The sequence below is a fragment of the Megascapheus bottae genome, chromosome 12 (genome assembly GCF_031878675.1).
Source record: "Megascapheus bottae isolate mThoBot1 chromosome 12, mThoBot2.hap1, whole genome shotgun sequence".
NCBI classification, from domain to species: Eukaryota; Metazoa; Chordata; class Mammalia; order Rodentia; family Geomyidae; genus Megascapheus; species Megascapheus bottae.
The window spans coordinates 58236426-58251739 of NC_143520.1; the positions used below are offsets into that span (position 1 = coordinate 58236426).

Consider the following 15314-nt stretch of genomic DNA (forward strand, 5'->3'; position numbering starts at 1 on the left):
TTAGTAAGTGTGTCTCTGAACCTTATCTATGGGATCCTATTTGTTGAAATAGAGAGAAAAGGCAGCAAATCTGGGGTCATTCCTCCTGAAAAGTAGGACTGGAAAGTGTTGCTGGGTCTTAAATTCATATCTTTTGTTCCTATAAAATCAGTGTAGCAGGCAATGGCTCATCAAGCTCATGCTAATTTTTCATTAGCAAATTTCAATGGCTCTCAGAGATAGACCTTACTGTTCATGGGTCATTTCATGACTGCTGGTCAGTCATGGCTGTTTTGCATCCAGCACTTTTGCTGGGTGATAACTTTGTAGGTTAGATGAATTCACAGGCAAGCAATACCATCAGTAGATCAGACCAAGCCAAGCCAGGCTACTGCTGGTCAGAAGTTTTCAACTGACTACTAAATAGAATCATAAGGATGATCATAGATGGTCTACCTGGGTTGCCTTAGTGGCTGATATTCACAGTTTATGGAGAGGTGATTAAGGCCAGCTTTCTGAGTGGGGAGCCATCTAGAATGCTAACTGTGATAGGACAGGCACAGGACTTTTAAGACCCTGTGAAAACTGCAAACTGGACACCTAACTGGAGCTGCTGCCTTTAGTTGGGAAACTTTACATTCCTGGTGCTTTGTATGCAGTATGAACTAATGCTAGCTTTTTTTTTAATGCCTGTGAATGAGGAAAGGAGGATGGACCATAGTGACCAGACTTGGGTCAAGGTTTGGGTTCTTGATCTTCTGGAAAAGTCAGTGAGAAGAAAATCCAGTTGCATAGCTCATTATCCCAGTGAGCTGATACACTGGGGTTTCTGAACTTTTCAGGAGTGTGAGTTGTGGGGTAATGAGGTGAGAATGATGCAGGGAGCGAGGAGGTAAAAATAGATTACTTTCTTTCCTTGGCTGCGTGTATGACCTTAGAGCTCACCTATATTTCTATTTGTCGGAAAATGGTGGCATGCACTAAGCCATTTTCCTTCTGTGTGCATTAGGGACTCATATATTGAATGATTACATAAATTGATTAATAAATTAACTGCCAAAAGCTGGTAAATAGGAAGAATGACCCAAAGTATAGGCTAAGATAAAGCCACTTGGGCCTATGGTGATTATTTGAAATTACTTTTGGTTTAGCAGCCATATGGTAACCATTTGGTTTTATGACTTTCTACTTCCTTTCCTTACTCTGCAGAGAAAACACATCCTTCAAATCTGATTTCTCAGCTCAGAAATCACAGTCCAGCATCAGCACTCTCTCCACAAGCTCGAGTTCACAGGAAGTGGAGATGGCAGATTTGGGGTTATCATAGCAGTCGGTGAGCCATAAGGATTCGTGTGCAGCACTGTGGGTGGATGTGCATATTTCTACAGAGTTGTTTCCTAGTTCTGCATCAATTCTCTAAAAGCCTATGGCTCTGAATGTTTATAAGGAAGATCCATCTAAATGAAGATGTCACTGGTTCTACAGGAAGGCAATTTTGTCTCTGAACTGATTTCAGAGACTCATTCCTGGAGGATCAATATAAAATGAAAAGGGAGGAGATGATAAGGAAAACAAGAAAGAAAAATGTTATTATCTGTGCTAGGAAGTATCATTCTGGGTATTTTATTTCACAACATTTCTATTATGATCCAAATCAAAGAATGGTCACTATTGGAGTTCCAGAGAAATGCAGCCAACCTTTGGAGCCATTCTTTGGGCCTGCTCAGAGCCAGAGCTCAATAGAGTCCTCTCAAGCCAGGACACACAGTAGAGGGGCGGGGGGGCAGTTATAAAGCTAGTGAATAGGCCCCCAAAGTCCCTGAGCCCACTCTGATTATCTTCCCCTCTGCCAGGAAGCCCAAATCACCCAGTACAAATATCTCTCTTACCATTGTCATCCCCAGAATCTGAGTGGAAAGAGCTCAGGGACTGCACTTCAGAGTTGCTGCCTTTATTGCTGCCTGCAAAGCAGGTTACTTCTCCTGAGTCGTCAACCCCTTCGTCTTCATGGCCGCCAGAAAGAAAGCAGAAGTGACAATGGTTACCTTGTGCAAATTTTCAGTCCTGATCCCCCCACCCCACTGCCCAAACTAGCGTACTTCTCTAGGCTTCATTTGCATAGAAGAAATAAGCCAGCTCTACAATGGAAAAATTGATTTGCCACAGCGGGGCAAAGGTCTGTCAATCAAGTGATTTACATTATGGATCTGAAACCCTTAACCCACAGTAAATGAGCTTCCAAATAGCTGACAGGCGAAGGAGGCTATTCTCTCCTGGAAGGGAAGGCACTTGTGTCCTGAAGAGTGCACTGAAGATGAGGTAGCTGGGCTGTCCCTTCGCCACTCAGACTTCATTCATGTCATTTACATGAACCGATGTGGTGTTGACATCGGGTTAAAAGAGATTACTTTGAAAATAGGGACATAAATATTTTATAGGTAAGAATGCCATTAAACTTAGTCCATTGGTATCTCTGGGGAGTAGATGGGAGTTTCAGCTTAGCCTCCTAGAGGGCAGTGGTGTATCAGTTTTGAAAATGACAATAGTCTGCATTGTGTGTGGTAGACAGTCCTGTGGATGGGCTCTTCCTTTTACTGTACAAAGACACCCAGAAACAGACAGACAGACAAATATATGCCCCCACGAGTGCACACACACACACACACACACACACACACACACACACACACACAGAGGCTATTTTCTCATTTGATAGAGTTTTGAAAAAAGCAATAAAAACAGAACCTATCTGGAGGTTGTCAAGTTCAAAATGAATTCGTTGCTCAGAGATGGTCTCAATAGCTAACTCAGCCTTGCTTAACAAAGAAGGAAATATATTCCACATAACCCAACAAGACAATGGGGGAAATTGTGAGTTTTGGCCTGAGGTAAATTCGGGAAATAAAACTGTCAGGTCATAAAGTGAAGCAGAAAATGATTACCAGGAAAAATTGCAAATCATCCTGCAACATGATGGACAGACTTATGATTATGGGGAAAGTTCTTTGTGATCACAAGAATCACAGTTTCCTCCATAAAGGACTGAGATCAGGAGCAGCACAGGAGGTCTGCCTCTACTGTCGCGTGTCACATGCGGAAGCCACAGGGAAATGATGAGTTGGATATGCCAGCTTTTAGGTGCACCAGGGAGAAATTCATCTCCCAACAATTGCACTAAAAACTGTGATGAGATAATCAGCAAAGCAGAAGGAGTGCACAAACTTAGCCCTGCACACCAAGAAGGAAATGATAAATGATCAGTTCTGGTGAATGCACGCCAGGTCATGCATAAACCACCTTCCTTCTCTACTCCCTCAAAAACCTCTTTTTGTTTCTCATTGCTACATAAAAGAGCCTATTTGCTGGTGGATTGGCAATGCTCAAGCAAATTCCAACTGAGACATGTGTTTATGGTTAAAAATCCAAGGGCAGGGCCAGGAGTTTGGCCTAGTGGTAGAGTGCTTGCCTAGCATTCACGAAGACCCAGGTTCAATTCCTTGGTATCACATACACAGAAAGAGTCAGAAGTAGTGCGGTGGCTCAAGTGGTAGAGCTCTAGTCTTGAGAAAAGCCCAAAGACAGTGCTCAGGCCCTGAAATCATGTAAAACAAAATCCAAGGGCAACTCCTTAAAATATATGTGTGCTACCAAAAGACAGATGGCATGCTGGGATAACAATGGAACAGAAAGATCACATCTTTGGCTTTTTATTCTTATCTAGATATGTCTCATATCTGTCTTTCTCTCCTTCCTTTCCAAGCTTCCCAGAGAAGTGTGGTAAGAGCAGTGGCTTTGAAGCTGGAGGTACAGTCTCCCCCTTTCTCCAGGTAGACATGTCTAGGCAAGTGACTTCATGCCCTCGAAGCAGTACTATTCTCCAGGAAGTGATGGATTGGTCACAGTTCTCATGTGGTGTAATGGCTTCTAAAGTGATGACATAACCCACAGCAGTAGTGGCTTTTACCGAGGCTTTCTCACCAAATCCTTTGTAATACTTTCATGCTGGCTTCTACCATGATGTCTCCACTGAGAAGCTCTGGAGACAGAAAGAACCTTCCAGATGTTGAACTCAGTAAAGATATGTCCTCATGGATGATTTTAGAGTGCCCTCTACCACTGGCTTTACTGATATTCTCTAGGCTTCAGCTCTTTCTCTCTTCTCCCTGCTGGTACGAAAACATCTCTCTTCCTGATTCCCCCCTTTTCTGCTTGGCAGCCCACATTCATACATCTCCAATGTTCTTTCAGAGACCTCGGCTGATCCGAGAAAGCCCTTCTCTCTGCTCACCTTTCTTTACTGTCACCCATGCTCCATGCCTGGATGAGGAGTTTTTCATTTTTAGACTTGACCTCACTGGGCCCAGAGTATAAAACTATTTGGCCCATGAAAAGTCATAGGTTACAACAGGGCCTTAGTATCATTCTACCTGATACTAAAGCAGGGAAAAAGAGATCACCATCCTTCAACTAGATACTCACAGACACTACTTAGCTGGCTCTCTACCTCCTTCCCATTTTGATATTGTTGAGGCATTTTTGATTCTGATCCTTCTGAGCCAGTTTTCCCAAGAATAAGCGACATCTATTCCCTTACTTAAAATCCTAGACTACCTCTGCTACTAAATGCCTGTTCTGTCCACTGGTTGTCTCCAGAGTCCAGCTGCATTGACTCAGTGGTACCTATCACACTACCTGCGTCCTTATCTCTGGCCCTTTCTAACTTGTACTTTCCTCTGCTTAGAGTCCAGCTGCACGAGGCCAAAGGAGAGGGTGATGCCGCTGTCTGCAATTCACCCCCTTCTCTGCCTGTTTCATGGGACCTACACTTCACCCAAACAAAATGACTAGCTTTTCTTTTGAACATGCTGTTGTTGGTTTATAGATGCCTTTGTCCAGCTCATTCTCTGCTTCCCTGAAGTCTAAACAGACCCCTCTTCTCACTACTCATCCCTTCCATGTTCTTTCCTGGGGTGGTTTGGGCCTGGTTATGAGAAGAACATAGGTTTTTGAGACCCCGCTTGCCCAGTGGCAACCTCCATACAGCTATGTGCTCATGTGCTCGGGTATGTATTGGTATTGTGTGTGAGCTGCATTTGCCCCCTATGTAAACGAAAATGAGATCAAGCACACAGCAGGGCACACACAGGTGCCTGCCTATAATTTTCTCTCCTTAAGAGGCTGATATCTGAGGAATGTTTGTTGGAGGCCAGCCTTGGCAGACATGTCCAGGAAACTCTTATCTCTCATTACCTTCAAGAAGTTGGAAGTGGAGCTACTGCTCAAGTGGTACTGTGGTAAGAAAAGTCCTGAGTTCAAGTGCCCAGGAGATCAAGTCTCAATTCTGGTGGGAGGGAAGGAGGGAAGGAAGGAAGGAGGGAGGGAAGGAAGGAAGGAGGGAGGGAAGGAAGGAAGGAAGGAAGGAAGGAAGGAAGGAAGGAAGGAAGGAAGGAAGGAAGGAAGGAGCGGGCAGAGACAGAGAGAGACACACCAAGAGAGACAGAGGGAGACAGAGAGACCCATAGAATACTGGGCCAGCCCTCCTCCCGTGGCTGCCCACTCACTCTCGTTCCCCGCATCCCAGCCGCTGCCGTTCTTGCGGATGGAGTCACAGTCGGAGCGGCAGGGGGACACGGCCGGAAGGTTGGGGGCCACGCTGCACACGACCACCCCGCGGCGGGCGGTGAGGATGCGGGGGGACTCGGGGTGGAACGTGGTCATCTCCTGGTGCTCGGGCCCCAGCCCGTCCACCATCTTGTCCAGGTTGTTCCTGGAGTCGCTCTGGAAGCAGGGCGTGTAGGCCATGGGGCGCACGGGGACCTGGGGGGGCCCCACCTCCTGGTAGAGGTTGCGCGCGTCCCCGCGGCCACCGACGCCACCGCGCAGGCTGCGGAAGGGGATGCCATTGCTCTTGCGCAGCAGGGCGGCGGTGGCCGGGTCCTGCACCAGCGTGATGTCGTTGCGGGAGTAGTTCTTGCGGAAGACCTTCCTGCGGAGCGCGATGAGGAGCACGATGAGCACGAAGATGACGAGGAGCACGGCGGCGATGCCGATCAGCTCCTCCTTGCCCACGTAGGCCTGGCCCGCCTGGATGTTGGGCACCACGACGGGCCGCAGGCCGCAGTACTGGCCCACGAAGCCCGGCGTGCAGTTGCAGAGGAAGGAACCGAACACGTTGACGCACGAGCCGCCGTTCTCACACTCCTCCCGCTCACACTCGTTCACATCCTCCTCGCACCTGCGCCCCGGGAGAGACGAGATGGGGCTCAGGATGTGTGTGTGTGCGGGGTGTGTGTGTGTGCGCGCGGGGTGTGCGTGCGTGTGTCAGAGCCTGGGGCGCGCGTGTGCGCGCGTGTGCAGGTGCATGCGTCCCGACAGCAGTGCAGGCCTGCACAGGCCTCAGAACTGCTTTGGACAGATTTCCCCCATCGAATGAGTTTCCCACGAGTGAACCCTGAACGAGTCTGACTTCGCGGAGCTCTCGAGATGGTAGATTTGTCACCTGGGGAGCTGGGACCCTTTATGCCGGTGACAGGGTTTCTAGAGAGGAAAAGCTGTGGTTCTAACACTTGACTCTACTGGGTGTGGGGGTTCTGACTTCCCCTGGAAAGCGAGGGGCCTGAGCCGTGGTGGGGGGCGAAGGGCTACAACCTTTCCCGAGTCTTATGTTTATGTTAAAGCTAATGCTAATGTAGATTAGAGAGAAAAAAATGACTAAAAAATATTCTATTGAGTACTTTAAATGATGACATCCATTTTACTTTTGTTTAAAGCTACCCATGACTCATTTTGGGTGAATTCTTATTCTTCCTTACTTCCCCACTGAAAACATAGACCCTCTGGCCTTTTTAAACCTCCTTTTCTACTTCAGCAATTGTTCTTAGAGACTGATAGAGGCACAACTACCTATATTTTTACTCATCTACCTTTTAAAACCTGGCCAAATGTCACTAATTTGAACAGATTGAGGCCAGGTCAGCCAGAAATTAGTTTGAATCACAGAGTATTTAAAAGTAAATGCAGCTTTATTACTTTAAATTACATTCAGTGATTCAAAGTCAGCTAAGAATTTCTTGGTAAAGTCCTCAGGAGATTTGTTCTAATGAATACAGGAGACTGATCTGTAATTAGAATATCACTTGCTTGAGACTGCATGTATATACTTCTAAAAGGATGGAGAATGGTTGGAAGTGGCATTTTACTAAGAATTTTAAACATTCTCTTTCCATTTGGCTCACATATCAATTTCACTTAGTTCTTGGAGGGAAAAATGGTGTGCTAAGGACAGGCCACGTTTAGTTTCTCAGAACAATCATCAAACACTATGCAATAGAGTGCAGTTAATGGATTCGGGGGAAATGGGTAGTTTGTCTGCCTCAGAATTAAACTGGAAATATTAGGTGCCATTGATTTCATTCTTCAAAAGGATTGTTTTCTTAATTACAGTATATGTAGCAATTATAGAAAGCTTTGAAAATATAGGTGTATAAAACAACAAAAAAAAAGATGCTATGCATTATCCGTAACTTTAATATAGAGGGTTGAGCCTTATTAAGATTTCAGGCACTGTTAAACATAAACAAGAACTTTCCGAAGACTCTCTGAACTGTAATATCCTACTGGATTGTTTTCTCAGCAATTGGAAGTGGTATTGGAGAAACCATTTCGCCATCTCACTTACATGACTCCAGTGAGCCCAGCTTTGCAGCTACAGATGAAAGTGTTCCCTATGGGGTCACAGGATCCTCCGTTCCGGCAGGGGTTTGGGAAGCAGGCCGTGATCTCAGATTCACAGTTTCTCCCCGTGAACTGTGAGAGACAGGCACACTGATAGCCTGCGGAAACAGAGAGCTCAGTGAGCTATGAATGCCAAAGGCCATTCTGAGTGCTTGGATTTTGTAGTCACATGTCATACTGTTCCCTGCTGAAATGTACCTACCTTGAGAAGGGTTTTAATTCCAAAGATCAGTTGCAAATTGGTTGTTTGGCATTCATCTTGCCACAAAAATGCTAAGTTATAGTTTGAATTCCTTCTGAACCCACAAAAAAACTCAACTAATTAACCGCATACACCAATGCTAGTGAGCACTATGAGATACAAGGGACAGATTTCATGAGCAGAAACTAGAATGAAGAGGAGATCCTTTCTCTACCACCTCGCTACTGTATAAGGTGGGAGAATTCCAAATGAGAGTAGGGGCCCATCACTGTTTTTCCTTTTCCCTCTCGAACTCTTCCTTCTCCTGCCTGTGAGCCTCTTCTTAGTCAAGAACAGAAATGGTCACTCAGACAGGAGGTGAGAGGACAGCAGGAAGAACAAGGATAGTTGTCAGCTGAGTTGCACCTGAGATTGCCATGTGTGTGCACAGGCTAATAGGAGGAACCTTTGCCTGGCTCCCTATCCAAATCCCAAGTTTTATTTATATCATGAACTCCTTAATCAGAAATAGATGTTTAGCAAATACTGCATATCAGACAAGACTAACATTCTACAAGAAGGCAGCATCAGGCTTACCACAGAGATGGAAGGGATGAATAAATTAGTAAGAGTATTCTTCTGTACTTTTTATTAAACTATGAAATGCTATTTTCACCTAAGCTACCTGGTGAACATTTTTTGTTTGTTTGCATGCACAACATTTTGTTTTTCCTGGAGTTAAAGATAGGCCTGTGTGTGGGACTGATCATATCCTAAAGATTTATTGTGAGCTTAATCCCAGATTCTTCAGTGGCTACATGTAACATCTGTGCCTTACACTTCCATTCACTGAAGCTCTGCTGAGCTGTCGAGACCTTTTTCTTGGCTACTTTTCCTTGCACATGACTATCTTGTTTTCCTGTGTGGAACGCTCACTCTCCTGAAACACCTGTTGCCTATTTCTTGATTTATCCCCTAATTTCACTAGAAATTCATTTAATTAAATTTTCTGTGTGGGGGGCACATGAACACATCTACACACTAGTATTGAGGCTTGAAATCGGGGCCTTGAGTTCTTACTTGTGCTTATCGCTCATGGCTGCTGTTCTACCGTTTGAGCCACACCTCCACTTCTGGCTTTTTGCTGGTTAATTGGAGATGAGAATCTCATGGACTTGTCTGGATTACAGAAGTTGGCCAAGAGATGTCTGGCTCATTTTTTGAGTTCTTGTGTAGTTGACTCTTCTATCTCTTTTGAGAGTTAGGTTGCACAGATGTTTTAAGTAGTCTTTCTGTTGCTTTTGAGAAAAATCGAAAGTCATTTTGCTTCCTGAAGTATGCATGTAACCTGATTTGTTTTTCTAATATCTTGAAAAATCTTTAAACAACTTAGCTTACTTAGTTAAAAGGGAGTGGGGTTTCATTGTGACATTTCTATTGATATATGCAATGTGGTCCAATTTTTCTCCCCATCCCTCTCCATAATCTTATCCACAAATAATTTCAACAGGTTTTGTTGCTGTAGTTTCATAATTTCAAATAATCTATTTTGACAGCATTCACACTTCTTGTTAGCTCAACCCATGAAATCTTTTTTTTTTCTTTAAAGTTCTACTATTTTGCAGTGACACACTTTGCTATGAGTTGGTTTTGAACGGATACTGAGTAGTCAGTAGGTACTTACATTTAGAAATCTTGTCAGAGGTGTTGAACTTTTCTTCATGTATCTGTTGGCCTTCTTATTTCCTTCCCAGAGAAGTCTCTTTTTATTTGTTAGGCCACTCATTAATGGGATGGTTGCTTCTTTGAGGATTTGTCATAGGGGGATTTTTTGAGCTCTAGGTATACTTTTGGCATGAAACCCTTGTTTGTTGTATAGCCAATGAAGATCATCTTGCAATCTGTGGGCTATTTATCTTTCTAATGATGTCCTTTAGAATGGCCATTATCAAGAAAACAAATAGTATTAGATGGGATGTGGCCAAAAGGGAATGCTACTACACTGTTGGTGGGAGTGTAAACTTATTTAACCTTTCTGGAAAGCAGTATGGCGGTTCCTCAAAAGACTAAACATAGAGCTCTCCTATGATCCAGCACTCCTACTTGTGGGCATTTACCCAAATGATTACAAAGAAGACCATACTAAAGCTACTAACACAGCTATGTCCATTGCAACCTTATTCATCATAGCGAAGATATGGAGTCAAGCCAGAAGCTCCACAATAGATGAATGGATAAAGAAAACGTGGTATATATAAACAATGGAATTCTATGCTTCCATCAGAAAGAATGATATTCCCTCATTTGTAAAGGAATGGAAAGACTCGGAGAAAATCATATTAAGTGAAGTAAGCCAGAGCCAAATAAACATAAATTCCATAGCTTCATTTGTAATAATCAGTATAAGTCTAGAATAGTCCTAGAAGAGGATCACAATAGCACAATAACTATGTCCGTATGAATATATATATATGAATGCTAATTGAAATGAGCTCCCAGATATAGAAACAAGAGTTTTTTTCTTAAATGTACTATGTGAAGTTATTTCTGTTTTCCTTCATTTTTCCTTCTTTGTTTTATCCCTTGATGTCACTGTTTATGATTTTGGTTCCCCATGTCTTGTATATATGTTTATCTGATTTGAGGAAGGAAAGGGGAAAAACAAAATGATGAGACAAAGGATAGAGGGTGAACCAATGAGACAGTGACAACAGGACATTACGTTGGAAATGAACTTTATAACTTGGGGGTTAGGGGAAAAGGGAGAGAGGAAATATGGGAGAAAATGGGGGCGGATAACAATGTTTGACAAGAAATATACTCAATACCTCTTATAAGTAACTGTAACCCCTCTGTACATCATCCTTACAATAAAATAAAATTAAAATAAGTTAAAACAGAAATTTTTGTCCTCTAACATGGGAGAGATATCTTTTATTCTTTAATTTGTACTTTTCTTTGTTTTTTCTCTTCAGTCTTTATGGAACTTTTATTACTTGTATCTCAGATCCAGACCTTGCTCTAAATTCATCCTGCTTTAATATCTTTTTGGAGTTTTGCTTTGCTTTCTGAGAGACTTTCTTATCTTGTTGAGACTTTCATTTATGTTGTCATCTTTCAATAACACTTTTATTTTCATTGCTGAGGTGTTTTCTTTAAACATATAACATCTGCTCCTGTGTTGTGGTTATAATATCTTATCTCTCTGAGGATACTAATAATACTTTTATGAAGTTTTCTTTCTGTCTGTATAGTTTCTTGCGAATTACTTTTCCTCAGTTTCTTTGTTCTGGTCTTAGCGATAGGACCTTCCTGTGTCAACTAGACTAGGTTACTGGTGCCTTGTTCTTTGTCCAACAGCAGTGTAGATACTATTGTAAAGGTATTTGTGGATGTGTTAACATTTGCAATCACTTTCCTTCAAGTAAAATATATTATTCTCTATAATGTGGTATGCTTTATCCATTCAGTTGAAAGCCCTAAGAAGAAAGAATTCTGTCTTGAGACTGTAATATTGAAGAAATACTGACTGCTGTTTGGATTCTTAATTGAAAAGTGTAAAATCAACTCTCATATGAAATTCCAGCTTGCCAGCTTGCCCTCCAAATTTCAGACTTAAAATTTTCAAGTCATGTGAAGGAATTTCTTAAAATAAATCCTACCCTTGCTCCATGCACATATATGCATATGTGTATATATATATGATATACATATGGGGAGAAATTGTATATAATATGTAAATATCATAAACATGCACACATGCACACATAATCTCCTATTGGTGCTGTTTCTCCGAAGAATCCTAACATTATCTACCTTTTGAGTTAGAGAATTTTCTATTTTGGCAATCCAATCCTTCATTGAAAATGCATATTGAAGAGTAAGGCACAAGAAGCCCAGGAATCTGGTGGGATTTCTGAGTGCACAAGAAGGCCGGTCAGCGGCAAGACCGAGGTAAGCCCTTTGCATTGCTCTATCACCCTAGCAGTCTCAAGTTCTTGCAGTTCAGCAGCAAATGCAGGACTGGTTCAAGTGTGGGGAAAGCATTTAGTTGGCTATGCAGAGGAAAAGTGAGAATCTAGATTGCTTTTACCTGCCTTTTAAATAGTCTTTTGAACAATTCTTACTTTAAGTCTGGTATGGTTTAGTTATTATTTGTGTCCACAAAGGTGTTAGAAAACTTGCTCTCCAGTGTGGGGTCTACATGTCTTTCTCCAGGACACACTCACGTTATGTCATTTGCCCTGGAGTCATCACCTGAGCTCAGCTGATGCCAGTATTATGTCCTTGTGCCTTTAGAATTATGAGCTAAATAAATTTTTTTAAAATAAGGTTCCTCTTTTACAGTAACATAAAATAAATGAATACAAAGTCTTTCCTTTTATCATCTTCCCTTCAGAAGTGACTAATGCTTCCAATTCCTCAGAGTTTTTTTTGTAGAATTCATTCCAATTTTTTCCTTCTGCCAGTTGCAATTCAGATTTTTGGGAGCACTTCTCTCTTTCTTACTATCTGTGTCTTCTTACTATTTAACTTCTACCCCCATACTTCTTTTGGTATTGTCTGCTTTCAGTTGTCCTCCATTCAGTGGCCTGTGATTTGCTGAAGTCTCTTTCCTTTTGTGGTGGTGAGATTTCCTTACACAGAAGAACTCAGGGGATACTGGGGTAGTCAAGTGGTGAGCTACTGATGCTCGACCTTTTCTGACTGATTGCTTTAGATAGAAGATGTGTAAACCAACATCTATAGACTACAATAGTGTAGCTGTCCAAGAATGTGATAGAAATGGAATTGCTAGTGAACTCTGTATGCCTGCTTCAAATTATGATGGGTTATTTTTTTTTCAATTCTTTTTTTGGTCGGTCTTGGGGCTTGAACTCTAGGCCTGGGCACTGTTCCCGAACTCTTCAGCTCAAGGCTAGCGCTCTGCCACTGAAGCACGGTGCCACTTCTGGAAAGGTACTTTATTGGAATTGTTGAAGGCAGTTGGGACTGAGAAAAAAAATCATTGGCCAGGATGACTTGTCACTTAAAGCCAGAGTAACTTGTGAGAATAAACTACATGTTAATTTAGGCTAAAGGACTGATTTCTTATCTGATAGGAGAGGGGTGTTTTGATGTTTCTGTGCATTGGAAAATTCCGAATTTAAAACGAGACACTACCTCAAGTGGTCTCTTTTATTCACAGTCAGTCTGTCATAATATGCTAAGTGATAGAGTACATTCTTTTCACAAAAATCTTATAAAAGAAAAAAAGAAAGCTTTCTGGCACTCCTACCCCATGACTATTTGAGAGGTTCAACGGCTTATTCCAGAATGTATAGCCAGTGAGTGATTGACTTTGAACTCAAATCCTGCCTTTCTGATTTTCAAATCTTACTACAATACTGTGTTGGCAGTAGAACATGTCAATGATCCAGAGCTCACTACCCGCCAGCAAGGAGAAGGATGTGTTTACAGTTATTTCCCATAGCTCTCTGGGAAGCAGTCAAGTTCTGTAACAATGGATGATAGCTCCCCTTGGGGAGCCAAACTAATTATTAAATAATACAGCAAATAGCACAATTTAAGTCTCTGCACTTCCTAAGCATTGTCCTATTTGCTACCACATACAAACCAAGGGAGCAGAATGCCAAGAGCTAGACAGACAGAAGTCCACAAATAATAGTTACAATTTGGTAAATGTGAAAGAAAAAAATGCAATTTTAAAGTAATCCCAAAGACAGTAAGATGAGTGAATCGTCCACCTCCTTGGTATGGCCAAATATTAAAGGAAGACGGTAGTAGCCAGAACAATGGCTTATGGTGTGGTAAAGGTTTTCAGAACCTTCTATGTATCTCATTTAATTCTGGCAGCTTCTGTGTGCCATAGGGACTATGATCACAGTTACTCCCTAAATGATGAAGCTAGGGCTTAAATAAGACGGTGTTTGAAGGTGACCTAGGGCAAGGAGCAGCAGAGGCTCAGAATATCAGATCTCCGATTTTAAAAAGGAAATGGTCCTACTTGAATTGAGATACATGTACAAAAAAAAGCCATCGCTGCTTTTCTTTCAAGTCTTGGCAAAATGAGATATGTATTTTTAAGTCTTGCCTTGATGCTGCATTCCTGTTTACAACCCTTCTAGTTATAGCAGATGCAGATGGCTTTAAAATCTGGACCCAGACACTTAAAATGCTTTCTTCTTTCCTTGCTCAAGAAAAGAACATTGCAAAGACCTACTAAATGCAGAACTAGAAATGCAATCTACTATTAGACAGTGAAGCTGGGCTGTGGAGTTGAATAATCAAGATAATCCCTTATCATATTCTTTGACTTAGTTGTCCTTTTCTCATCCAATTCACTCAGGTATTGGCCTCCCTCCTTCCCCTCCACACCCCCGGACCTCCTCACTCATTCAAATCGGACTTGGCGGCCTTGATAAGGCAACAATCTGCCTGCTGCACAGGGGTAGAAGTAATGACAAATGTCCAGTGAGCACTTGAGATCTAGAATCAGCATCAGCCACCAGGCTTGTTAAATTACATATTTCATCAGAAGCACCATGATCTGACATGATGAACAGGGGTATCTAGTGTGTGGGGGGGTGGGGGACTGTGGGTTCTAGCTTATATCAGTTCTGTCTGTTATGCACAATCAGCTCACGTCTTGGGTGCAGAACCTCTATAAACTTCCCTATGGTTTTTCTGTAAAATGATCCTCACTAATTCTCATCACATGTAGCCCAAAACATTAGATACTCCAATGCTGCAATGATTAAAATTACTATGGTTTCTTTGTTATTCATCAACCAATGACTGGAAATAACAGCAGGTTTTTTTTTTTTTTGCCAGTCCTGGGCTTGAGCTCAGGGCCTGAGCACTGTCCTTGGACTTTCTCAAGGCTAGAGCTCTACCACTTGAGCCTCAGCACCACTTCCAGCTTTTTTCTATGTATGTGGTACCGAGGAATCGAACCCGGGTCTTCATGCATGCTAGGCAAGCACTTTAACCACTAGGCCAAACTCCCGGCAGGTTTTTTTAAACTGACTTTTTGGCTGAACTGGGAAATGCTTCTACCTCTAGTCCATACAAATTTCAATGAATGTGAAAGATCTTAGGGTTCCTTCTCATGTAAAAGGCTAATCACAAGTGAGAATCAGCTCAGCCATCAATCATGGACTCAGTTATTATTTGGTCATTCTAATTTAATCATTTTGACTTTTCTCTTTCACAGCAAGTGTGGCATAAATACCTTTTGACTTTGCCAAATGAAAATCTTTGAAGATGAGAACTGTGAAACTCCCTGAGAAAGCCGGCTCACAGTTCACATATCGTATATGAGTCAGACCTTTACTATCTTCTCTGAGGCACTGAAAACCTCGAGTGTGAAGCAACATTGTGTATACAATAAATTCTGATCCTCTAGTATGTTCTTCTG

General features: G+C 42.4%; 1 protein-coding gene across 2 annotated transcripts in view; it reads right to left on the reverse strand.

Annotated features, from left to right (window-relative positions):
* Positions 1–15314, reverse strand: part of Fat3 (FAT atypical cadherin 3) — a 513350-nt gene that overhangs the window by 7418 nt on the left and 490618 nt on the right. For both annotated transcript variants that reach the window (XM_090343055.1, XM_090343054.1), the window contains exons 22-24: positions 7658–7811; positions 5541–6214; positions 1869–1982 (exon numbers count right to left, since the gene is read on the reverse strand). In XM_090343055.1, the coding sequence (XP_090199181.1) occupies positions 1869–1982; positions 5541–6214; positions 7658–7811 (942 nt within the window). The remainder of the gene's footprint in view (positions 1–1868; positions 1983–5540; positions 6215–7657; positions 7812–15314) is intronic.